The sequence below is a fragment of the Agelaius phoeniceus genome, chromosome 3 (genome assembly GCF_051311805.1).
Source record: "Agelaius phoeniceus isolate bAgePho1 chromosome 3, bAgePho1.hap1, whole genome shotgun sequence".
In the NCBI taxonomy this organism is placed as follows: Eukaryota; Metazoa; Chordata; class Aves; order Passeriformes; family Icteridae; genus Agelaius; species Agelaius phoeniceus.
In genome coordinates this window covers 70,740,408-70,768,255 of record NC_135267.1, presented here as the reverse complement: position 1 = coordinate 70,768,255, position 27,848 = coordinate 70,740,408, and the positions used below count along the sequence as shown (strand labels likewise).

Below are 27,848 nucleotides of genomic sequence, written 5' to 3'. Positions count from 1 at the left end.
TGGATATACCCATCTGGGTTCCAGCATCTTTGTAAAATTTACCAGAGGTCTGGATAGCACTAGTGTATTTATTGTGATTCTTTTCTGCATATGTTATAGGCTTGGCATGAAATAACATATTTTCTTTTACCAAAAGTTAGCAAATTGCATGTGGATATGAGAAGAAGGCCACTGCTACTTGAGACAAACACAGAAGTAGTCACGGATAAGGAGATGATTTAGAAGATGATAATTTTCCACATCTGCGTTTCTTAAAATCTTTCAAGAAACTTGTCATCTGTCATCTTCTCTACAGTTTTTGTATATTCAAAGATGTTTACTGTGTTCCTTTCCTCTTGGCAGTTTTAGTTTGAAAACAGCTACAACATGAGACATTACCTTCAGTTTCAGTATCTCTATTGTTTAGAAAAGTAGAGTCAAGTTACACTTGTCCATGTCACTGTCTGTCCTTAGCTTAACACTGTTTCAAGATAGTGTTGAAATTTTTGTACTAAAAATATCCACTATAGCTGACAACTAAATGGAATCAAACCTATAAGGTTGTTTTATGTAACACTGAAAGGGAAAGCAAATACCAAACCGAGTAGGAAACATTCGGTCAGTTGCATAGCAGACTTTCAGATTTCAGCTCTTCGTTTTTATGTCTACTGCCACCCCTAAATGCATGTATGAGTGTCTGGAGAAGATTATCAGTCAGGAGGCACACAAATATAAAAGCCTTCTGGTCACCTAAAGGAAATTTTATAGCTCTGTACTTAGCCAGAGCTCTCCCTGGGTGGAGGAGGGCCAGAGAACAGCTTGGAGCTACATTTCAGCCATAACTTTTGGATCTGTGGCTGGGACTATGTAAGCTCCAATGTCTTAAAATTCATATTAAATAAAAATGGGAAATTCATGGGAGTAGGAAAGAAACAGAATGTATTTGTTGAGCAGAAGCCCAGCACATACAGTGTAATGGCCTTTATTTTGAGATGAAATATTAACCATCTGTACAATGAAACTCATCCTGCAAGCAAAATATGTGATCAGATCTAAGTTTCTATGATTTCCTCACCCTTTGAAATTATCAAACCTTCTTTTACTCACTTTTATCTCTCCCATTGTTTTGGTGTCTCTCTAGCCCTACTGTTCCTCCTCTGGCACATGGCATACAGCTCCACAGTCAAACGAGTCATGGTTTCACACTTTCCTGCTGTCAAATACCTCTTGCTTCAAAAACTGCTCTTAGCACCAGGCTCTATTGTTGCTTCCTATGATGCACACACTAAGAGCAATCATTCGAGTTTGTTGGGGCAAGGAACCTCCTCCTGGCTTTGTTGTTAAGTGTTACAAAATTGCATCACCTATATAAACTGTTTTATGAGTTGATCTTTGATCAGTAATGCATTGCCGATATCCTCTTGGGTCTCTTGGTCTTCCTCCCATGACAGTGGGAGTTTTTGAAGTTCTCATCTTGTGATGAAAGTCTTGTTTGTTATAATGGGATTAAGTGTGCTTATGCAGCAATGTTCTTATGGATGCTCCTGTACCAGCTGTTTCCCTTATGGCATTGGTTGTCCTCAGTGGCGATGGCTCTGTTACAGTCATGTGTATCCATGTGCTTCCAACTTACACTGAATGTGTAGTTAAATTTCCTAAATTAACAAAATTTTGCAGTCCAAGCACTGTATGTTTGGGATGCAAAAACAAGTCCCAGGTGTACTGAGTATCCAGGGCTAGAACTGCTCTCCTTGCCACTGCAGACTTCTCTGTGGGAAGGAGCTCTGTGAAGGAACTTGCAGGAACTCTCTGCTGCCACACTGAGACACAGACCTGGCAGGTGTGGCTCCAAGCAGCCCAGAGCAGACCCTGTTGCTTCATTTCCCCACAGGGCACAGCCCTTCATCCCACAGATGTAACCTGCTGCTCCATACCTGCTTGTGCCTGTCACATTGCCTTTTCTCCTCATGGAGTGACTTCTGTTTCACTTTAGAAAATGGGTAGCAAGCATATGAAGAGATCTTTTTTTGCTGCTAATGTCACCACAGATGGGAGCACAGCTTCCCTGAGAAATCTACATTGGATTTATTCCACTAAATGTAGTGAGAGAGGGCTTTTTCAGGAGTATGTAGTTTGTGTGATTCATATTCTGATCAAAAAGATGGGACTCATGTATTTATATAGTTTTTTTAAAGTCAAATGTCTTGTCTATTCTTGACACGTTCAATTGCTGGGCCATTTTTTCTGCACATGAATTGATCCTTGTATACTTTCAGTTGCATATGAGTGAAAAAGTTGTTCACATATCTTTTGATTTGTCACATTAAAAAGTCTTATTTTTGCAGTCTTATCATAACAAAGCCACCCAGAAGAACATGAGTTGTAGTAACAGGCCCTGTGTGTGCAAACAAAATTCTAATATGCACTCTGCAGAACCCTTAGTAATAATATCCTAAATTATGTATACCTAAAAGGATTGTTTTAGCATACTAAGAAGAATTAATAGCACAAAAATTTATAGATATTTCAGATGGATAACTAGTTTTTAAAATTTCCAATACAGTTTCTATTACATGAATTAATATCCTGAAGGAAGCTGATAGATACAAATAAATCTCAGCAAAATACTAAGGAAGCTGCAACTGGCAATAATACTGGGATGGCTGAAAATCTTTATTATCTCTAGATCTAATCTTTATTATGTCAAGATTCTGTGGGATCAAGAACAAATCAAAGGCAAATCCAATTGGACTTTAAAGAAGTGACTTCTGTGTGCTCAAGGGCAAACCTGATAATCTAAGAAAACTGAGAAAAACAGGCTTTTGTACTTTGAAAAAGGCAGTTACTGAGTGCTGCAGGGTTTAAGGAAATGACACAGTTATCTCAGCTTGTGTTTCCTTTAGTACAATTCCAATGATCTGGTTCCTTTTGCCATGTCTGATTAAGTCTTTTTTCTTCTTTTTGATAATAGGGAGCAGAATATGTAAAATACTCCATTGTGTAAAAACAAACCAAAATACATCAGTGACGGATCTTCCTAAGATAACTAAACATCGTAAGTACATCCACCATCTTTCCCCCATCACTGGTTCTTTGGGCCAACAGATATTGAAATGAAGGGAAGGGACAGATGAGGCTGATGGACAGTTGTCATCTAATCCTGACAGATCTTCTGCCCACCTCCCCTGAGGATAGACTGAAGGGTGCTGTCATTCCCCTGAGTTAAGCTAAATCCATGGCACCAAATAGAATCTATGCAATACACAGCAGTTGAATTTCACCATCACCTCCTATCTCGTTTTCTTTTCTACCCTCCTCTTAGAGGTCTTTTTCTGACCTTTGTGTGTGGGTGTTTTCCTAGGATGTGTGACTTAGCTGATTAAGGCTATGGCATGTCTTGTTTCCCTGCTATGAACCCATGATTAAAAGGGCAGCTAAAAGCAGCATTGTAGTTATCAGATACTGCTCAGAATTTGCCAGGTTTTGGAGTGGCTGATAAGACCATGTGCTGGGTCTGTCTTTTTCCAAGGGCAAGTGAGTTGAAATAGAAGTTATTTTTCCTTTCTAGTTCCCATGCTTTGCTCCCCTTTGCTGTGGGAGTCTGGTTTGCTGCAAGGAAGTAGTACTGATTTAGCAGTCCTGATTTCAACTAACTGTAATTTTGGTGCTCTCTTTCACAAAAAGTAAAATTTTCCCTTATAAAAACCTAAAGACTGTAGGGAAAGGCAAAGGAAAATCCTTTACTATTCTGCTTAATGTGTTTTATTGTGGTTTTTTCCCCCCCTAGTTAAGAGTCAAAGCATTTTAATTTTTGCTGTAAAACCAAGTGGATAGTTTGAAACTCTTAATCCAGATGTTATAGACTGTCATATTTAAATAAAGACTTTTTTTCCCTTCTTTTCTATCAAACTTAATATACTTCTCTCATCATTTGACAGAATGAAATGTGTTTGGGGAATGACCAAACCACTTGGACATCTGGCTGGTTAGTGTCCTACCCTGGATACTTCATAAAGCTTACTTTGTACCTCTGACTAGCAAGAACAATTTTATTCAATACCAAAAAATGTTACATAACCTTAGACATAAGTCAAATGTGTTTAGAGTAATTTTTGCCCAGCCCTAATCAGAGACCAAGATGTCTTCCACATGCAGGAATCTCCTCTAACATTCATTTGTTAAATTCAGCATACAGTAAGTACGATCTAAGACTTTGCTCTCCACTGTTTGGAGCATGGGGCATAAGTATACTACATAAATTTGAGGGATTTTGCTTTTAGTTTGGCAAAAATTAAAGCTGTGCATGTTGCCATATGCAATGAAAGAAATAAACTCAGCTCTGTTGATGCAGCTAGTTTTCTGTGTCAGTTCAAGTGTACTAAATAGTACTGCACTTGCACTTTGAATGGGCAGAGCTCAGAAGGGGTAGTTTTAAAAGCACCACAAGCTTTTATTTTCCACGAAGGAAAATAAATGAATGGAAATATCACTACAAATAGCTACCTCCTTGAAATCCAGTATATATTTTGTTCCTAGGTTGTTTCTTTCTTGGACCAGTAGTGAAGGATAAAACTTCAGGCACTGTGGGAACCTGCAAGTGAAACAGAACCGTGATATCTTGCAAAAATAACATTTGAAAGGACAATGGGGAATCACACTTAATGGGAGAGGAACTACCACTACCAATGTGACTATTTGAATGCCAGAACTTTATGTCAAGACTCACTAAATGCCCTCCTTTGTCCTCGGCCACTACCAATGTTTCATTTGAATGTTTTATCTTGTCTGTGAAAAATTGTATTTATGAACTCTGAGAGCAGATCCAAAGTGCAGGGGCTACTGCATGCAAAAGTCACAGTTCTTCCCCCTGTAGCCAACTGACATCAGAATACAGCTGAAGAAGCCAACAACCAACTACTGATCATACAAGCTGGGGTGAAGAGACTGTAGGCAGCAGCAATATAACTGCAGAAAATACTGATCCTAAAGCTAGTGTTACTTGATTTGGGCAAAAATCAGTTAAAACAGTTTCCTCCCTTATGGTCTTGCTTGGATTTAATTAAAATAAGTTCAGCTGTCAGTAGGAAAGATCTGTCTTCTTGAGCAGCAATAAAAGCACATTTCTGCAACAGGAGAAAAGCAGTCTTAGTTCTGTCACCCCTAAAGTCTAATTCAGAGTGGATGTTGCAGTTGGTGCTGCTTTATTTGTACTGAGATCTCCATCCTCACTTAATGCTGACGGGTATACCTACATTCTTATCAGTGTGTATTTGTACTCTCATTATATCTATTCTGTGTGCTAAGATAGGTGAAGAATGTTAACATTATCCTTTAGGATCACTAGGCAGGGACTGAAATGAATTAGCAAATTATGTGTTTCTGTTAGGAGACAAGCAGTGAATCACCAGCAAATTGTTGCCTTCTGCTAAATCAGCAGAAACATGAGTGTCCCATTGTTAATTGTTTATGAGCTCCTAATAGTTTCCTGTAACAGTTAGCTCAAAATCTACCAGTATTATTCCAAAGCATAAAATCCTTATGCTCTGCTGCTTTGTAGTGATATACATCTGGATAATGTGTGTGTGTAAAATGTTATCAGTCTGTTGTGGGGGAGCTTTACACCCACTTTTTTGCTGGTGACTATATATGCTAAGAGGGAAGCATGAAACCAAGCCTTTAAAAAACATTTAATAAGCAGATTAGGCAGAGTTGTCAGAGAAACCGTAGTGCTGCTGTTAATGCTGGAAATCATGATGCATTGCTAAAAAAGAAAATGTTAATGGGACAATTAAAATCTCTATTTATGATATACAGAAAAGCCTGGGGTTCTGCTTTAATGTAAAACTGCATTTTTCAACTGGAACCATCCATGCCTGCCTTGAAATGATGTGTGGCAATTTACTTATGTATGGTTTATAAATATCTGTAAGTTTATGGATTTCTCTAATTTCTAGGTGGGTGACACTGCAGTGCAGTTTCCCTTTCTTGCTGAGGAATATGCTGGCCTGTTAGAAATGTTGGAACTGGATGATGCTTCAGTCATGCCATAGTGTGAGAAGACTCACTCTGCTCAGACCGAATCATGCTGCCCTGAGCTGCCCTTTTCACACTGCGATTACCAGGAGGTTAGCCCAACTGCACTGGAGTTATACAATCTCCAAAGCTATTGAAATGACCTCAGTAACCTCGAAGAGAAGATGATTTTAAGTGGATCACCTAAGTGGAGTAAGAGTGATTTTCTTGCTTTTAATGAAGTAAAATCATACTGCTCAGAGTGACTCACTAACACCACTTTTCAATCGTTACTTCATGGATACAGATTTTAGGTGATTATTTTGCTGTATCCTAAGGCACATAATGCAGTGTCATATAAACAGACTTAACAGGCTGCACAGTGTTTATTGAAAAAGAGCTATGCACTAAAAGGAGTGAAAAGAAAGATACTACAGTACTATGATATTATAATATGATTAATATTAAATAATATTAAACTCAAAGAGAGAAAATCAGTAATAAAGATGGAAAATACCTGATATATTACCTAATATTGTCCTTCTGTTTCAGTGACTACAAAATTAGTCTCTGCTGTCAGGAAAGCAGAAGCACCTTAGTTAAGAATTTGAGATGATGCAAAAAGGAAACAGTTCAGCTTGTTTTCACTGGTCGCTTGGTGAGATACCCATGCAACTGGCAAGAGTTGTTCTTTTAAATGCCATGTTCTGGGCAATGTCATGGAACTTTGCCTGTGGAATCAGTCTCAGCTACAAGAAGTACAGCAGAATCCAAGAACTGGGAGGGAGAACTGAACAGGAAGAGTAAGGTCTGGAAGAAGCTGGTTCTTGAAAATTATGTGAGCAGTTCTACCAAATACCAAATAGTCACATCTAAGATTTTCGTGATGGTACAAAATGATCCAATCAAGAGGTAGAAAATATTTTTGAAACAGTTAATGATTTGTGTATTGTTTGACCCAACAAGAGTCATTGGGTTTTAAGTAAGATTAAGTTAGAATTTTGTACACAGAACAGGAAAACCCATTAAAAAAATCAACTGAACAAAATATTCAACCAAGATGAAAAATTTATGACCGAAAATGAGGGAAGAACTAGACAGTTTCCACTTGCATCAGTTCTTTGCTTGCCACAGAAGCTGACTAGAAAATAGCTCTCACAGATTTTAGGTCCAGTTCAGCATAGCAAAATATATCTGTCTTTAAAATAACAACACAAACCCCCAAATCCTTCCTTTTCAGAATTCAGCACATTCTACTCTATAAATTTTGATTTAGGTACATTTCAGCATATGTCCTTACTTAGTTCAATGAACAGTCACAAATAGATGGTGTTTCCCGTTTCTAGAGGTGAGGAATTTCTTTAGGGCTATGGGATAAAATCCTAGGTACCTAAACTAAATATTTATGTAAGATAGTTTCCTCACAGAGCTTCAGAAAATGGTTTTCTTTTTAATTATAGAAGTAACTGAACCATAGCAAATATAAGTTTTGTGCTCTAGCAAGAATGCTGTAAGTACTGTTAATGTCTTAATTTATTCCTGGAGTGTGATACAAGAATCCTATTCAGGAATTCTGCTACTCCTTTATAATAAATATTATTTTTCAAGAAATTAATCTATTTGTTTCTGCTTTACAATTGTGTTAATGACTATTTTCTTTCATGTTAGTGAAACAGACAAGTGAATGTCAGTTATTTACTATATATCATTTCCCAGATACCTTATCCACAACAGTTAAGTGCTTGTTGTGACTGGAATGTAATCTCAGTGGTTTTGGTTCTGTTACCTCCATGGAGCTTTCACTTCTTAATGGCTGCAGAGACTAATCTTGAGTTAAGAGCCAAACATTTTTTCCTCTGCAATAGCGTAATGATGTTTAGATTTGTGGCTTTTAACATCCAAAGGAAATTATAGCTCATGCATGCCTTTCCAAGCAGAATAGCTCATGTAGAGGACATTAGAATAACTTAAAGGAAGGCTGGAATAAACTCATAATAATTAGAAAGAAAAACAAATTATGTAACCTGTGTAATTATCCTATATTAAAGAAATTAATAACTAACTGTATGTGAAAACTGGGAGCCTGTGTTTATGCTGGCCTGTGGAATAACGGTGGGAAAAAGTAGCCTTGCTACAGATTTCTCTGAGGAGTATGTGGGGAACATCTATTTTTTTCCTCAGTTATCTGCACTGGCATGTGCACAGTGTTATTTGTGCTTACGTACGGTATGTAATGCTTGTCCTTCTGACTCTGTCACCCAGTGAGGCAGCAGAAACAATACTCTGTCACTTACATGACACCACAGACATCACAGAAGCTGTGGGAAGTATTCTAAGGAAAAACCCAAATGTATACCTCTGAAAACTATGGCCCTATATTTTGTTAACAATGCTGAATAACAAATATATTGGTGAATGACTTGGCACAAAATTTTTGATTCAAAAAAAGCTAAATTAGGTTCTTCATGCAGAGGGTGGTTGGGCACTGGAACAGGCTTCCCAGGGAAGAGGTCATAGCACCAGCCTAACTGAGCTCAAGCACTGTTTGGACAAAACTCAGGCACTCTTGGGGTGCCCTGCACAGGTTCAGGAGTTGGACTTGGATGATCCTTCCAATTCAGCATATTCTATGATTCTGATAATTTGTTCACAGTGAATAGCTTGCCTGGTAACAGCTGTAGTTCTGCACTTGTGTTGCCATAATCACAACTCAAATAAGATGTTTGCATTATGACCAGCTTAAGTTTTAGTTTTAAATGCTGGATGGTTTTGTGTCTTGTGTGAATATTCAAATCTTGGGCTTTATGTTATGATATACTTGAAGAAGTGCACTAGAAAGGCAGACAGAAGGTGAAAATTAAGATATTACTTTAACAATGTTGTGGTACACAGGTTCAATATTTATGACTGGAAGACCTTAAAAGTTTTCCCTTTCTCTTTCTTTGTTTCCTTTCCCCCCCTTTTTATTCTGGCAGCTTCTCCAGGCTACCACATCATCACCTCACATAATATTTATGAGAAAAATACATTTCACCTGCTGGCATAAAGGATATCCAGTTGGAGAATGGTCAGTCTGAGTTTTGCATTGATTACCAAATTCTTTTACCATTAATTTATAAACATTTTAAGTAATGTAAATATTTCCCCATGGAAGAATATTCTTTTTATTGCCTCTAAAGACAAAAGAATTAGTTGTTTCTCCAGAACCTGCCAAAAACTTTGACCTTTGGTAGCTACTATCTGATTAATAACTGTAATGAATCCTAGCAGCAGTTTCATGTTGTTCCTAGTATTTGTGCTGTCTACCTTCATCCTTCCTCCACCTACAATTGGTTGTCTCAGCAGCCAAGGAAAAAGTATTCTTTATCTCTTTAGAAAAAATGCAAGTCTGCTGAAATTTCATTTTTTGGAAATGAAAGTGGGAATATAATGCCTTCTCAAACAAGTTTGTTTTTTGTTTGTTTGGGTTTTTTTTGTTTGGTTTTTTTTTTTTTTTTTTTTTGAGAAAGACAAATCTCTTAACAATTATTTGCATTACTCAAGTTTCAGATTAGCCCTATAGCTACTAAAATCTCTCCCAGAAAACTGCCTGTTTCTTTAGAAACAGGGTTGTTAAATATCACAGAACTGTACTTTACAGCAAAGATTGTCATGGTAGGGAGAGGGGATGAAATTTTTCTGGTTTTATAAGTTTACTGGAAAATTGTACAGTGGATTGCTGCATATTAATAAGAAGGAAGGCTTTCCCTGCCTTTGTTGTGCCTTTATAATAATAATGGAATTATTTAAGTCCTCAGATATTAACTCAATGAGAATAAATCAGGAACATGGAGTATCTAAAATATTACTTTAAAAGATTTTGGAAAACCTAGAAGGGCTGATTTTCTCCAACTATTTGCAAAAGCATTGATTTTTGAGACAGACGTATGGTTAACATAAATTATTAACAAAATTAGAATTACCTTTCTATTGATTCCTTTTCACTGGCTAAAAACTGATGGTATTTCATTTGCAAGAATGCAAGCTGAAGAAGGCACCAGAAACATCTCCATTTATCCATAAAAGTGTGAGATAGATATATCCTTATATACATTATAGTCATATAGTACATGTGAATAGTTACATAATGACATAACCTGTTACAAGAGTGAGAAAACCAGGAAACTCTATTCTAAGGATGCTATTTGATGTGTTCTTTTAATTTAAACCAACATTTTTTTTGAAAAATAATATGTTATTGCCCCCAAAACCCAAAATGACCAGAGGGGAAAAAAGGCCACCTTCAAAAAACCACTTCTTCTGGATTTGTGCCACACCATAGATTCCAGTGATTTTATCAGAGAGTACACCAGAAAAAGATTAGAAGAGCAATAAAAACCTAAAAGGATGCAGGAACATGAAAACACAAGCAAACTGTTTTCCCCCAAAAGATAACCAACAAGATCCCTAGTTCCCCCTTAATAATCCCTCTCCCTTCCCCCCACAACCCCCCATCAAATAATGAAGAGAGAAATTAAAAGCTTTCAGCTTTGCCAGGAAAGGTGCTTCAGACAGTGATGGTTTCTTGTTCTTAGGTGAGAAGTGTAATTTCCAGCCATGTTCCCGACTACACTTAGACATGAGCTCTGTAGCTGCAGAACTGAGGTTTTTATAAAAGGAAAAGCTTTGCTGTCTAAATTTTATTATAGCACTGTATCCCTGTATAAATCCTTGCATACAGGCTATATATAGAGTACAAAACATGTACCTGATGACAGACATGTAATTAACACTTATACTGTACTTTATGGGTTCAGGATAAACACTAATTGAAGATAATGCAGTATATTATTGAATTCCAGGGTGATCATGACAAGTATATAACTATGTGATCTTAGACATAATTATTCTCACTTAAACTCTGCTTATCTGCAATAAAATCTTATAAATTCTGTGCAGAATTTGGTCTGCTAATTTTATTATTTCTAAGTCACATTTGGGACCTAACTGGCATAGATTTTCCATTGACTCAATTTCATTGACCACAGGGTGTTGATTTATGACATGTGATAGGACATGCCATCTTGCTAGTTTTACAGTATTTGGAATAACATGTTTGCAAGATTGATATTTGGCTGAAAAGTCTGACATACTGCAAGAAAGAGCAGCACCAAGAAGAAAGGACAGTAACTGCCCCATTTAATTCCTATTGGCATTATCTTATTCTGTGCTCCCAAGAAGAAAAAATAGTGTGGTAGTATATTCTGTTATAAAAAACAAAGAAACACCTGGGAGTTCCCCTCATGTTACTGAATACTGAATGTTCACAATACTTGTTATTATTATAAATAGAAAACATTGTTTGTTTCACATAGATTATTACTTTGAGTGTGTGCACAAAAAATTACCCATTAATCTTCTTCTAATATTTAATTTAGATGATTAAAATTTATGAAATGAAAGTGCTAAAATCCTTATAACGGTGTAAATTTATGTTCAGTTCAGAGTCCTGCTGTGATACCTCAGAAGCACTGTCATGCTGGTGCTGCTGTGCTGCCTCTGCAGCACACAAAGAAACCTGGGTTTTTTTGTGAAAATTGCTAAGGGCATGTTATGGATCTTCAGAGTGCTGCTGCCTTGATAATCTAGGCTTGCAGGAACAAGAAGCCCTTGCTGTCCAAAGGGAAAATGCACTAAGTGAAGTATCTGTTGTAGTGACAATTACAGACAGCATGGACATGGGCAGATTTCAAGTGAGATTTTAAGAGGAACATAGCAAGAACAGCACCACAAAAAGTCTACAGTAAGTAGCTCAAGGTCATATTAGGTGGGAGAACTGGACCAAAAATTTGAAAGGCTGCTTCTAGATTGGGTGAAAAAGAAGTAGACATAGTACATGCATGTCATGCAAGACAACTAGATGGCTAACAAAACACAAACTGGAGCTGGAAGGGAACACCAGTTTTCTTGTGAAAACTTTTTTTTAAGCTTCAGAGGTTGTGTTAGAATATTTAAATTCATAAACCAGTACAGGATTGTTTTGGCAGAAGTAGAAAGTTTTGTTCTGCATTTGTTCTATGGAAAGCACAGTTATCAGAGATAAAAATCGTCAGAAAACATTGTGGAAAGTTGTGGAAAACTGTGGGTATGATGAGATGTAATATAGACTAAAAATGATCAAGTAACAGTGGGGAACACAAAGTGAATTGTCATGGGGCTGACTGGCATTTTGAACCTTGGGACTGCCAGTCCTGGAGCAGGGAGCCCTGTTCTTCCTCACCCACACAAAATATGCAATTCTCCTGAATTCCACCTGTAAATATCAGCCATGGAGGATGTTTATTCTTTCATTTTCCCACTAGTTCATCTAAGAAATAATTCTGTGAACTTTACATTACTTCCTGTTATGATAGAAATGATCATGTTTTTCCATTTTTAACTATTATTTTCCATTGTTTTAACAAACCAGTCGCTTTTAATTATTCAGTGCAGTTAACCATAACTGCTGATTAAAACCTCACATTAGCTAAAGTGCTGGAACTATATTTAATATGTATTTTGCACATGTACATATTCTATGTGTACTGCACATATGAATATTTGTCCTTGATGAGTAATTTAACAAGAAGCTTCCATCTACATTAGGCCTTTATCAACCTGTTCAGAAAGTTTCTAGAAGAATCTTTACTATTTTAACTTTACTTCCTAAGCAAATTATCTAATGTGGCCAGATATGGTGCATGTGTCTCTGTTACTGCATAATATCTTTTGAACTAAGTGGAAAATTCCAGCAATTTCACAGAAGGTTAATAGTATCATACATGCTCCTAGCCATTTCATTAGAACAGATGCATGGGTAAAGAAGATACCAGATAACACTCTTTGGTGTCTGAACAACTGCAGCATACATTTCACTCATATTTCACTCACACACCAACAAAACTGTGTGTTAAAGAAATATTACTGCCCTAGCATGAAAAAGCTTCAGATGGAGTTTTCGTCTTCATAAACACCAAGGAGTCTAATTATGAGCTCCAAATCTATAAGAAACCCGGTAAGATCTAATTATGAGCTCTAAATCTGCAAGAAACCAGGTCTGGTCAGTTCCACAGTTCTTGGAACAACTTCCATGATGTCATAATGTGCTGAAAACTACAAAATGTTTCAGGCACTGATGTTAGAGTGAACTATTTTTTTAAAATTTCCTTTCTCTATAATGTCATTGCTTTCCATGCAGCAAACAAAAAAGGTATCTAACCTGATACTCATCTTCAAAGCCTTATGGAAAGTACCCTGGATGTTCTATGATCCAGAACTTTGACCAGTTGAACTGAAATTTACGACCATATGAAATACATTCAATACAAATACTTGTACTGAAACTGACTTGTGTGCTGAGCAGGAGAAAGAGATAGGATAGTATGATAAAATACATTTGTTTGGGGCCATTTCATGAAACCTATTTTTTTTAAACTTATCCAAACTCAGGACTTTTCTTCATAAGTGGGGTCTATTTCAATAAATTTCTCTCAGTCTAAATAATTTGGAGAAGAGATACTTAAGAGGTTTGAGTGAAATATGAATGAACAACATCAAAAAAAGTCTTTATTTTATCATTCTTAAAAAAAAGTTTTCAGTCAGTATTAATCTTGAGAGGTAAAAGTCACTTGAAAAGTCACTATTAATCTTGAGAGGTAAAAGTCACACTTCAGTACTAACTGAAACCAGGATATTACAGAGGAAAAGCTTAAGCTGTCATAACTCTGGAGTTCATCTTCAAACCTCTATATTAAACATTTGTGCATTACTTGCTCTAGAGGTCTTATGGGTCATGACTGCTCTTGCAGTTTCCAGTCTGCCAGACGAACAGGTTTTCCACTGCTGGAAATAATGATAAAATCTCACACTGCTGCACTTTTTCATGATGTCCTTGAACAGTATAAAATTACAGATTATGGGTATAACTTCTCTGGAAGCACTTTCCACGTATTTTGCTATGCTAGCCACACAGTCTGTTTAGCAAAATAATTGTGATTTCATTATGTCTGCCAGTTTTGGTCCTTGAGAAGCCTTCTGCAGCTATACATCCCGCACACATTTCACTATGTCAATGATCTAGTGTTAATTTTACTCTTTTCTGAGATAGCCTGCTGTCCTCCCCTCATGACCATTGCATTGCATTAACAGAGGCTCTCTGCCATACACGTGTTTCAGAGTGCTGTTGCTGTTAGTACTCTGGTGGCTCTTTGGCTTGCCAGACTTCTTTCTGGAGGCCAAGCATCCTCCCTGATGGCCATAGGTGTCCTTGTATACGTATGATCTGCACGAATGCTCATGAAAGATGAACTATTCCCTGGCAACCCTCGACTTCACCCTATGGAAAACACATGGTAGCTATCCTTCAAGGAAATGGTATTTAAAGCCTTACATTTACCCCGGGTTAAGCTCACTCACACGATGGTTCAAGTACAACACCCGCTGAAGCCATGTTGTACCTTCCATCTCTTCTCCCCGACAGTACAGTCGGCTGCCAAAATAACTGGCTCAGAGCCGCTTAGTCCTCCCTCTCCCCGGGTATCTCTCACTGCAGCACATCACGCCTAACTCCTGCGGGACAGCCGTGCCCAGGCAGGCACGCTGCCGGCCGGCCGGCCTTCCCCCTGGCTCCCGGAGGAGCGGAGGCAGCCCGAGGCTGGGGCCGTGAAGGTGACGGCGGGTCGGGCAGCGGCCCCGGGCAAGCCCCGAGCCGGGCGCAGCCGCCTCACCGCGGAGCGCCGGCAAGGGGCGCTGGGCGGCGCCTTTGGAGTGCGGAGGGAGCGGGCTGCGGATCACCTGCAGCGGCGGGGGGGGCCGGAGCTCCGCCTCCCCTCCTCCCCCGGTTAATCGCATCCCCCTCCCCGCGGCAGGCACAGGCAGCCGGGCAGCGCTGCCAACCTGCTGCAGGCGCACGGGCACCCGCACCCCGCTCGCAGCCAGGGCCGGGCTGGGGCTGCCGGCTCCGCCGCCCTCGCACTTGCCCCAGCCCGGTGCGGCGCGGCCGTGAGCCTCCTGCCGCCGCCGGCCCGCGGGGAGCGACCGCCGCCGCCGCCCGCCCGGGCACCGGGAGCAGCGCCCGGCAGAAGGAGAGACAGGGGCAGCCATGGCCGAGGGGGGCGAGGGCGAGGACGAGATCCAGTTCCTGCGAACTGTAAGCGCCGCGCTTGCCTCCCTCACCTCCGCGCCGTGGCGGGGCGCCGGGCGGGCCGGGGCTGTGGGGGCGACGCCCGGACCGGCCGGGGTGGGAGCCGGGCGGGGGCAGCTCGGAGCGAGCTCCGGAGCCCTGGCCCCGTCCCTCTCCACCTGGCAGCGTGTGGCTCCGTGGCCGGGCGGGGAGCGATAGCCGGCTGGCCGCGCCGGGAGGAGCGGGAGGGGCGGGCGGCCGTGCTCGGCCCGGGCGGGGGCACCCCGGGCAGGCTGAGGGCCGGGCGGGCGGGGGCGAGCGGCGCCTCCCCAGCAGCAGCCCCTCTCCGCGCTGCCTTCCCAGCGCACCTCTCCGCGCTGCCTTCCCGGCCGCGGGAGATGTGTGCGCCTACTGCAGGGACTAACCGAGCAGCCGTCCCCAGCGCGAAAACTGCAATCACGCTCCCTTGGCAAAAATAGGCTTGGGGAAAAACCCCACCTCTCTCACCCTGTCCCCTCCCCACGGAGGTTCCCACTAACTTGCAGGCGTTCTCCTCACCGGGCACGGACTAATACGGCTTTTTCTGGCGTGCGCATCCTTTCGTTACTTCGGTCCAGAGCATGTTAAGGCGCTAGAGCGCTTCTTCCTTCCGTTTAATTATTGCATCGGGACTGCTGCATCTAATGCTTATCTGGATTATGTTTCTTCAAGCAATGCTTTTATTTATCTTCTCGGCCATCTCCCAAGTGCCTTTTATATGCACAATCCTAGCAAGTTTACAGATAGGCATCTGCATCTAGAATGGTGGTGTATACAAACCGTGCCACAGTTTGAGGAAAAATTGCTGAGACATTTGTTAAGTAGAGCTGGAAACACTGAGACTGTAGGATAAAGCTTAACTTCCCTTTTATTTAGTACAGTCTGATTTAGAAAACGTTCACGTTCAGTGGCTTGTAAGAAAATACATCTAAATGGGGGTGGAAAGAAAGCAACATAGTGTATGTGAAACATATTCATGTGCTGTTTGCGGCATTAAGAATCCTGGTTCTCAGTTGTCTTCCATTTCTATCAGAAACCGCACAATAGTACATGTATACCTCAGTGTTAATTTTTTTTTTTATTTGTTTGAGGATTCTTAGAAAATCTGCTTTTACAGAAAATACAGCTGTTATGCAACGTTGTCATGAAGATCGGCAACTTTTTTTCCTGTCAGCATTATGTGACTTGTATTGTAGTGTTGCCTAACACCTAAAGACAAAACAGAAAAATATTTCTGTGAAAGAAAATTTGTCATCCAAATTTACGGGTGTTTTTACTTTTCACTGGTAAAGATTTTTGGAAGACTTGTACCATGGCAGCCTTACTGCAGGCGTGAATGTTAAGCTTAGTTCATGTTATCTGAATGCTTAATAGGGAAGGAGAAGCATTGAGCATGCTAATACAGCTCAGCACATCTACAGTGATGTTAAACTCCAGCACCTGACAGCAGCAGCATGTTATGTAAAACAGCACTCCTGATAATGTGTGTCAGGCTTGATACAGATTTGGCAAACCCAGTCTTAGATAATACTTGAAAATGTTTAGCATTTTGCACCAGTGGTAAAATGACCTTGAATATGGTAAACTGAGGCTTTGGGGAGGCATGTTGTGTAGTTTAATCAAAAAGGCCTGAGAAACCCTTATAATCTGTCGGGGTGTGTAAGCAGTGATTTTTACTCGTCTTTTCCTTCCACTTTGTCCAAGTTATGAGCATTACTTGGAAAAGTCAGTGTTTTGGTTTTTTTTGATGTAGTCTTCCACTTTTATTGTTAGAAGGCTTGGATCAGTGGTCTCTAAAGCTATTAGAGGTGTGCAACTTTCTGCATGCCATTGGTAGAAAGCATTGGAAGTTTGATATTACCCTGGTAATTACTGCAGCTTTCCTTTTTATTTATTATTAAAATACTGATTAGGGACAGATGGACTCATAAATGTTTTGTAGATAAATGAGAACTTTTCAAATAACACTGTATGCAAGCAAAAAGCATTCTGTGCTTTCAATACTTTGAGGATGACATCTGTAGGCCTACTACCTGTAAACAGTGCTCTTCATATTTTCGTTTTTTGGTAGGACTTGATAAACTTCCTAAAATCTTTAGAGGCTACTCTGGAATGTAAACACTGAATTTTTTTAATGTTTAAAATTGCACATGAGATTTTACTCAATTAAAAATACCCTTTATTTGCATGAAGCTACTAGACTGAATTTGTATTTTTGCCATATGTTTATTGGAAATTTTGATTTTTCTCTCTTCTTCACACATTCTTATATAGCTAATGATTCCTCTTCTTTACTTGCTTCTTTGTTTTTGTAAAGTGGCATTAAGCATTACCTCCTGCAAATTCTGCTGCTTAGGATAGATTTCTGTTTCTTTTGGGAACAATTTGAGTTTGATATGTCACTTCTGAGACATGAACACAACCTTTTAATGCCCTGTATTTCTGGAAACATCAGAGCTTACACTCTTTGGGACAACTTTGGACAGACTGGAGCTCAGCTCTCTGCTGTTCAGTTCTCCTCAAGGAGCACTTTTGTAGTCCTGTAAATTACTTGCTTCTCTGGAAACAGGCATGTCCCTTATTAGTTTGCCAAATGCTCCAGGTGGAGGTGACCTTGTATTATGTGTGGCCTTTTTTAGGCTTGGATATACATTCTCCTGACTTCTCCCACGGAATAAACATGTACTGTGCAGGAGAAGTGAAGGGCAACAAGTATCCTGCTGTGTGTTTATTAGTTGTGTGTCCAGGCAGGACCTCTTTCCTGTAGGGGATTTTGTTTTTTATTTTATAATACTAGAAAGATCAAGGGTATATGTAACATAGATTTCACTGTTTGGTCTTTACAGTGAAGAATCTAAAATATTCATAATTAATAGGGAAATCACCTGGGTTTTATTTTTTTTAATTTTTTTTTTATTAGGATGTGTAATTTGATGAGAGTGAAAATAATTCCAAGTTCCAGGAGAAAATGGAAAATATTTTCCCCTGAATGCATAGGCTCCTTCCTTAATATACACGTGCAAGGACTGTTTTTTGTGACACAGAACCCCCATATGGGAAGGCCTTTGCAAGAAATGGGGTAGCAAGCTGGTGAGAGGATTAAAACCAATTGCAAGATTTCAAAAAAATATTGCCTATATTTGTCCCTGATATTTTTTAAAGGTCTCCTGACTTTGAGGAGCAAGATGTACCTAAAAGTGATGGGAAATGTGTAATTTAGCTATTTGATCTTGTGATGTTCCTGATGCCAGTTTGGTTTTCTAGAGTTGTGGAGTTTCTTAAATTAGAGGCAGGTCTGCTTTCAGCTGTTTATGGTAGGAGACACCAACAGGACATGCTGAAGTAGGGCTGACAGGGTTATGTTTTTTTTCACTGTCTTCTGAGGCAGTGATGACTACCATGCCTGTCAGGAATCAGGGGCGTAATCAGCGTGAGCAGCACATGTTCCCCAGGACCGATGGAGTCATCATCTCTTTGCATCTCTTTTTTTTTTTTTTTTTTTAAAGATTTGAATGCTAGCATTCTATGTTGCACTCTCTTCTAATGCCTTTTTCAATTTTTTTTTAATTAGCTTGCAGTAAAACAGAACCTCTTGCTTGTGTGAATGTATTCTGTGGTGCTTTATTTTCTACATTGATTTAATAGTTCTGAGTGTTACTGCCAGTGGAAAGTGTAAGTGTGCTTTGCAACACTGGAAGAGTAGTTTGGAACAAATTTAAACATTACTTATTATTCCTGTTTGACGTGCAAAAGATTTTTATTCACTCAATGCTGGGTTTTAGAATGAAGTTTATGGCAGAGAAGTTTGAAATGAAGAATGCTGTGTTCACATTTCAAGGACAGCAGTTCTGTGATTTCAGAGTCCCTTCTGTTCCAGATATTCCTCATTAGAGCAGCATTTAAACAATGATGTGCCACTTTATATCTGACTAAAAGTTGTATGCTTACATGCCATCCTACATGAAGATTCTATGGAATTAGAGGACATGAAAGGAACCAGAAGAAACAAGATCTGAAGATTATTTTAAGATATGTAACTCAACAGTAGAAGAATTATGCAAGTCTCTCAGTGCAACAGAAAAGAAAAATTTTTTTTTCTTTTTTTTTAAATCCCTCACTGCTTTTCATGTGCTGCTTATCTTTTAAAGGGGTTTATCAAAATATGTGAGATTCTGGTAGCTGCAGTCATCAAACATACAATTGTCAGAATGCACAAAAAGAAAATGCTCGAAAGCAATCTTGGCTATTAGAAGCTATTTTAGAATTAAAATATGCCAAAACCCACTTTGGAAATCCTTTGTTTATTTAAAAAAGTGTTTCTTGTACTTGTCAGTATGTGACTTTTGAAGATACACCAGGGACTGGCACATGAGCTGTTTAACAGCTCATGTGAGGATGGCGTGGCTGAGATTGCAGCATTTGTACCTTCCTCTCTAAGGCACTGCACTGCAGTACAGATACTGAATATGATCTCAAATTCTATTTTGGAATTGTGCTGGACAGCTTGTTTGTAGTGAAGGGGTTTTAGCTAGGACATGCAGTCCATTTCTTTTTTGGAGATTACATGTGAACCTCTCAGGTATAATTTTTTTTTTATTCCAAAATTGGTTGCCAAACCAATTTTGGAATAAAATTTAAGATTATATTAGTGGATGAAATCACTTGTCTAGTACATGTACTGTCTTGTCCCATGTTCTGCATCTGGAAGTTGTCTGTATTTATGTGTGAGAAGGCAGGTGGGGAAACTCTGTAGCTAATAGTTGGTCCACCAGGGAAGTTTCTTGATAGCCCTGTGAGTTGGCTGACTGATATTCTGAGAGACAGAGCTAATTTCCCGGCAGTCTGAAGATGTTTTGATGCATCCTGCTTTTTGGAATTGTGAAGACCTGAGGAAACTCCATCATAGGAACTTAAAATGTGGACAGACTGTAAAGAGGGAATACCACTTATTTCTGACCCAAGATTTAGGATGGGCATGAGAGCTATGTCTGACTTGTACTTCCCTATTTATGTGCTATATTATTACAGGAATATTTTAAAGGTGGATTTTTCTCTTACATGCTGTGTGCAAAGTGCACAGGATGATTCTAATTCAAGAAAATAAGCTGATCTTTCTTTAGCAGGGATATGGATTTATTGAAGTATTTCTCTGAATCAAGGTAGAAAATTGGAAGCTGCGTGGACAAGTACTGACAGTGGACTGACCTCAGGAAGTATGTGGATTAAAATAAAAAGACAGAAATATTTTTCTTCTGATTTTTGATTTGTGTTGAAAATCTGCATTAGTTTTGGTATTGTTTTCTGAATTACCCCTATGCTCTTGCTTAAATTTCCTGATCTGACTGAAATGAAGCTTTGTGTGGATGTCAGAAGGAAAATCAAGAAGTGCATATATTCCTATACTTCCTAATAAAACTTCAGTGATGTAAGTTTATTTCATTTGGTAATAATACATCCATAACTGAACTGTAAAATGACCACATTTTACCAGGGTGATTGAAATAATTTGAACTTCTTACTGTGTTTGTTTGACACAGTTGTATTCTGGAATTTCTCCCAGTAGCAAAGTTAGGATAGCCTGGCATCGTGTTCTGTCTTCAGTTTGTATTCTGCTAGACCTGTACTATGTTTTGCAGGTATATGGCACTTATGCCATGCGTGGCTGTGTTGTCTGTACCACTCTGGAAATGGAGGGCCTCTGAGTCTGCCTGATGCATCTCATGAGGACTGAGGAAAGGCATAAAGGAACTAGTTTTGATAACAGTTTAAGCCCTTTTTTATAGGCACCAACAGCAATATGGAACTTACTGCAATATCCTGTGACCATCAGAGGCACAGCTGTGGTATTTCTTTGTTCTCCTTGTAATAGAGCAGCTTAAGGGCACTGCCTGCACCATCACAAGAGGTCACCCCAGTTTCCTAACAAAGACTAGCAAGAGCTCCCATGTGGTTTTGCTGCAGTGTAGTTTTATACTGTAGTCCCTTGTTATTAAGTGTGAGATTCATTAACTAATTATGTATTCAGTTGTTAAAGAACTTTTTTTTTTTTTGACCTAATAACCATGGAGCAACTTGTGAGGTGAAGGGCTTAAACTCTTCAAATGTGTTGCTGCTTCTTGAGCCCAGTGATGTTACTCAGCTGCTATAGGTTGGAACAAATGTTTTTGAGGCATGTGATTTAGTAGAAGCTTTTCATAGCTTCTCAGCATTGCTAAATAAAAACAAACTGCTGTCTAAAGGCCTGTTAGTAAAGGGAAAGATATGATAGGTAAGGTGTCATAACATGAACTTATATGTTAACTTGCATGACAGCTGCAATTCCTCTGTAAATGCAGTGCTCAAATGGTCAGATTTAAAGTAATATTGATGTGTTTATAAGAACATTCACACTAGCAACTACATAAAATTGTAAATAAAAAGATGATGTCATTCCTTCAGTGTTGTGGCATACTTTAATGTTTATCATAGTCAGGAATGACTTCCTTATAACTGTCATGTACTTGGAAAAAAGTATAAGTATATTAGACTTCCAGAGGGACTTTGGCAAAAATCTACAAGGTACCATTCTGTAAGATGCGTGGGTCAATTAATTTTTAATGTGGATGACATTTTGGTTCAGGACAAGTTTTTTTGTCACTGAGATGGAGTGACAAGATCATTGTGTTTTGTGAGATGGCTTCCCAGAGGATTTGAGTAATAATGCTGCATCACAACAGACCTGTGTTACTTAGTTGTGTTTTACTTGACTGTGGGAAATAATATCTGAAGGATATTAGCTGGCAGAACCAAATGTCAAACACTGGCATGTCTTATCTCTCTACCTCTCTGAAAACCTCTCTGGAATTCTGATGTGAAAACTGGGTGCACTGAATTTGAAGTATATCTCTACTTAAATCCTTTTTTCAAAGGAGTGATGAAAGAAAGCAACACAAAATTTGCATTGGCTGTCTGTGAGTTTTCCTGAAGCTTGCCAGAATGTGGAGTTGTATTAATGGAATCAAGCCAGAAATGGCTGTCTCTTACAGCTATATTTCTTCCTTTTAAACCAGGCAAAGCTGGAAAAAACAAGTACCTGGGATTTGTGTGGGATGCGTTCTTTGGCTTCAGAAAGAGGAATATATTTTCCTTTGCTGAATATGCCACATAATTTCCCGTGGTGTATGAACATCTTCATTCCTGTGATGGGCAAGCAGAACTCCTTGTATATAAATTTAGATGGAGGAATGAATGGAATTTGTGGAGTTTTCAGAGTAAGCCTAGGCAATTGGATAGATCTGCAGTAAGACTCAGTGAACTTCTGGATCGTAGGATCCATTCACTGGTAACTGATCCTCATTGTACATCAGGCATGTAGCCATGCTGATAAACATTTGAACATCACTTACTGTGTGTTTATTTCCTAGTTGTGAAACTAGGAAATAATTTAGTTAGAACTAACATGCTAAGCACAAGCCAGATCGTTAAAGCTTTCTCTGCAGACACATGGTCTTCATCCTTAGGCTGCCTTTGTGAAAGCACTTGGTTCCAATGGGGACAGAAGCAACATAAATACCTGTACAGATAGATAAGAATCCTTAGCCCTGCAACAGTCACAAGAATTCTGTGTGCTCCTAACACTGGGGATTTGCCAAAAAATAAGTGTCAATCTTGCGACTTCATATTTTTGTCTATTTTCTGCCCCTTTATGAAGTGGATTTTGCAATGCTAATGCATAGATAGTTATGTGTGTTTGTAGTCTTTATGGCAAGTACCAGGGAGATAGAATGCATATTCCCTTTTCCATGCAACTGGAAAATAAAAATTCACAGTATGTGATGCAGGGAAATACTCAGTAAGTTCTCTCCATCCCCATTTCTTTCTTTCTTCTGGTGTTACGGACAATTTAATAGCTTTTTGTTGCTTAAGAGTTGGATTAATCTTCTCTTAAAAGCTTGTATTAAATAAATGTGGTTTTTATTTTTTTTTTGCTCTACCCCAGCTAACACAGAAAGTGAAGGTTTATCCCATGCCATGCCAAGTCTGCTGGGCTTTGACTTTGTGCCACACCAGCTCCACCAGGCTCTGCTGGGCTCAGCTGCCTATGTCAGCAGTGTGCCTAGTCTATTGTAGTCTTGGAATTATGTAGTCTTGGGTCCTTCAGAAAAGCTTATAAGTGAAAGAAAAACCACTAGTCTCCTATTTAGTAATTGCAGGAGGGTGATAGCTGCACAGGTAAATCCAGAAAACTCAAATGTCATTGTTAACCGAATTTCAGTAGGGTAAGCTTGTAAATTAATGAGTCAATACCCCAAGATATTTTTCAGTAGGTCTTTACATGATGGTCTGATTGCCTGATCAGATATGTCAGCCTTATTATTTAGTCTTTAATCAATTCTAATGAGTCTCATGTAATTATGTATTTAAAGAGTTACTACTTTTGCTAGTCATACGTCAATGGCAGAAGAATCAGTGGAGGCCTGGTCTTCATTTTGATCTGACCAGGGTTCTTGTAAAAATATCCTATAAATTTTCTTTGATTTGAGAAGGTTCCTGAAATCCTACAGAAGAAACATTGCATTTTTGGATTGTTTCAGAATATCGTAATGTTATGCCTCCAAGTCCATTTCTGGAATCTGTTAGCAGTATCTTTTACAAGAAGGGTACTGTGTTTGTTCTCTGCCCTATCTTCTGGTTCATTTTAACTTGCTTTTCTTTGGAGTTTCAAGATCTGAGTCCAAAACTTTGTTTAATCCCTGCCACGACTTTTCCTTGGTCGTGTCAGAGCCAATGAGATCCTTCTCTTCCAGTATTGGGTTTGATGGCTCTTCCTGATTTTAAGTGTGGCACAGCTTCAACCTAAGCATGTGGTAGGACTTGCTATTGTCTATAGTTATGAATTTAAGAAGTCATTCAAAATGATAGAAAGTTATGAGGTTTTTTGTGTTTTTTTTTTAAGGGGTCTTTTAAATTTGGAATTTCTTTCTGTCTTCTTTTTTTCTTTTTAATTTTACTCTTGGTCTGACAAAGGTCAAGGTTTTGTTCTTTTGCTCTCTCAGAACAAGAAAATAAGTGTTTTAAAAATGTCACACAAAGTTTACTAGGATATCATAAGTTATCACAAGAATTTCAGTAAAATGTATTCAGAACATCATTTGTCTTGATGTATGATTAGTTTGCATTTCCTTTCTCCTTTTCCTTTGCATGCTTCACCTCTGGAACGCTTCATCTTATTGAACTGAAAGACTCTGAAATCTTCAATTTCAACTGAACAGAATTTGTCTAGAAAGGGAGAGGGATGGAGTGTAGGAGGGAGGGATGCCATAATTTGCAGGTGAGCTTTGTCAGCATTTGGAGAGTCATAGTTTGTTGCCTGGCTTTTCAGAAAAAAAAAAGACAAAACCAATAAACCAGCTTTTGCATAAAAAGTGTTATTTAAGTTTAGATGCAAGAAGAAACACTTCAATTTTCCATGAGTGGGAGGTGAAAAATGAGCAATTAGGTAGTGAGAATTAGATTTTCATGTTCCTAAAGGTGAATAGAGGTATCTTTTTCCAGGTGAGATGTGTTGCTCAGTTCAGCAAAATACTGTATAACTGCATTTTAAAATACTGGGATATTTCCACTTGTTTATTGGCTTCAAGCAACTGAAAGCATATTTGATTTTTTTTCACCCATCTGACCTTGGAATTCTCATACCTTGTTTAATCTACTGAAAACTGAATGAATGTGGTTTAAAGGTATATCAAGTTGCACCATTGACTTATTCTGTTGAAAATGTTACAAGCATCACTTTATTCTGATTATGTCAGAAATAATGTATTGCTGGTTTTTCCTTTGAAATTTCTGGTTGGATTCTATCTCATAATTTGTATGTCAGCTGCAATTGCAGCTGACTTTTCTGAATTTTTTCCTTTCTTATACTAGAAATCTGTTACTGAAGCAGAATTAGATACATTCTATTTTATGCCCATTTTTTATTCTGCTTTCTGTTCTACAGTTTATTTTTCTCTTGACAAGCTGTAAAGATAAAAGAACATCAGTGACAATATTTTTCCCTTCAAAACCAGTTTGTTTTGGGGGGCTGTCCCTCAGACTTGATAAATCAGCTCCACACATCCTGTGCCTGACTTATGGAATAGTTTACTTTGGCCCTCTGCACAAAGGTACTTTCTGCTGATGCTAGGAAAACGTCGAGGTGAGAGTTACTATATCAGTTTTCTGAGGCTGTAATCCTGTAAAGTAATCCAATTAATATGGTGTATGAGAAGTGCTCAACCTTCCCAACTCAGTGGGGGACATTTATTTCTTATGCATGGCATTTGCACTTCTGTTTACACAGGAAGGCCTTGCTGCACTTTTTTGATTTACTAACAAAATAAACTAACATGGGTCAGAACACATATTCAATGAAGGAATGAGGTTAATTGGTGGTGAACTGTGCGGGTTTATCGGTGCTAACAAAATTACTTCTTTATGTACCTCTATAACTTCTGTTGATGAGTGAATTTTTTTATGATGATTTATGTCTGTTACAGAATTACAGTGTGACAATTGGAACCACATCTAGAGCTTGGGAAGCGCACTTTGTTGTAGTAAGTTCTTACTCAAAAGTTACGGTTTGCTATTAGTGGTTGTACCCTAGTAATTTGTTTTATTGGGAGGGGCAGAGAAACAAGGAGTTCTGTGAATGAAATGGATTTGTAACCTTACTGTATACCTTTCAATTACAGAGTAATCAGCTGAAAAAAATAATTATATTCTTTTCAAAATTTCTAGCTGGATCTCATTTTCCTTGCCTAAAGAATAAATCTTTTAAATGAAAGATATACATAAAACAGGCAGATTGGTATAACAGGTTGTTAAAGGTTATTCTATTAACAAAAGTCTGGAAGAAAATACTTATGGCACAAATACACTTTTTGGCTAGAAGCCTAAAAACAAATCCTGTATTACAAGACTGCTTCAAATAAAAACCTGTCTCTCTTACCTCTTGCTTAAATGATACTGCAAATCAAATGTAAATTAATTGATTTTAGTATTTGTCTAGCAGAATAATCTACTCTTCATCTGTTAAACATTCCAGTGAATGTTTAAATGAAAATGATTTGTTGGTCTATGACTGTGATGTCTCTATATGGCCATGTATGTTTTTTATAAGTCTGGTTCTGTTCTCACTGATGTTTATGTCAAACCTCCTCTAGATTTTAACCAGAGCTGGATCATACACTAATTGTGTTGTGTGCTGTTGTATGTAATGGCCTAAATGTGTTGAATTCATGTCCTTGTCTGCCATTTTAACACAATTACTATTAATCTTCCTTAGGTGCCAGAAGTGTGTGACCTGGTTTTTGCAAAATTAGTTTAAAATTGTGTGCATGTTGCTAACTGTCTGTCAAAATATTTACATTTAATGGTTAATTGTTCCAATTTTGCCACTCAGATATATCATCTTGTCCAATTCAGTAAAGATAATCCCTCATGTGCTTTTCTTTTCTGAGAAGAAAGTTAGGTTTTTCTTTTTCTACAAATCTCCCTGATGTCTTCGTTAAGAAGATAAATATTCTTGCAGAGTTGCACTTGCGTGTTTTTTTTGTTAACAGTGTGCTTTTGCTGTGTCCAGCATAAGTTTTATTATGTCCACCATGGAGCCTGAAGTCAACTCTAACCTGAATTTGAGATTACAAATACTGTTTCATTTTCTCAGGAAGTTATCTATGCTGTGGGGGAATACTGCTTTTTAGGTACTAGATACATGCAAAAATGATGCTTCTTACTATTTATTTTTTACACTTTCCATGTCATATTTTAATACCTTTAAAAAATATATCTTTTTACTGGGTCTGTATTACAAGGTTGTGAGATCTGTTTGTCTTGAAGCATTTACCACTGCAATTACTTTTGTTTAGTTACTGAGGAAAGTATCAATTATACTTCAAAGTAAGAAATTATCTTGTCACAAAGTTTCTGAAACATCAGCAGTGCACCTGTGGTTTTTATTTGGTGTCTGCAAGCGTAAGGAAAGTCCATTTTAGGAATATCAGCCCTTTGTGGAGCTGAGCTCTTGCTGTGCAACATTGCTTTTTCAGCCTCATGTATTAACGGTGGCAGTGGCGAAATAGCTAAAATTATGTGCACTTTCAAATTCATTGTAGAGATCAGGTAAACATTAAAATGCATCTGCTAGTTTTCTGAGTTCCTCTGAGTGATTTACCTTGCACTTGGATTGGAGCAGAATATATAATGAAAAAATATATAGGCATAGGAATATGCTTTCTGCTCACATTTGTCTAATCTGCCTAGTCCAGCACTTGAGCTTTTGTCTTCCAGTAAAACTGCAAGGTATAAGTGGAAAGAACTTCAGCCAGTTTTCTTGATTGCACATGGTTTGCATGGCAGTATCTGGTAACAGGCCATTTCCAGCTTCTATCCTGCTGAAATAGTCTGTGAGTTTCTTCATATTTACTGGTTTTTCCATTCACATAACCAAACTTTCTGTGAACCCTTGCATATGTTTTATTCTACAGTTTCCAGCTATCTTGTTCAGAAACTTCTATCAGAAACTAATTACTCCAAACTGTGGCATGGTCTCATGACTGTGCTTACTTGAAATGCTGTATAGCAGTTTGTGGTGTTTTTTTTTTTTTTCTCCTTAAATGCTGGAGTTAATTTTATCAGAGTTAAGATAACAGTGATACTTGTA

The 27,848-nt window shown here is 38.5% G+C and overlaps 1 protein-coding gene across 6 annotated transcripts in view; it reads left to right on the top strand.

The window, feature by feature from the left end:
• The first annotated feature begins 14,859 nt into the window (after nucleotides 1-14,859).
• The window catches only part of RYR2 (ryanodine receptor 2), a 384,358-nt gene continuing 371,369 nt past the window's right edge, over nucleotides 14,860-27,848 (top strand). For all 6 annotated transcript variants that reach the window (XM_077175563.1, XM_077175560.1, XM_077175562.1 and 3 more), the window contains exon 1: nucleotides 14,860-15,157. In XM_077175563.1, coding sequence (XP_077031678.1) covers nucleotides 15,110-15,157 — 48 coding nt within the window. In that variant the 5' untranslated portion in view covers nucleotides 14,860-15,109. The remainder of the gene's footprint in view (nucleotides 15,158-27,848) is intronic.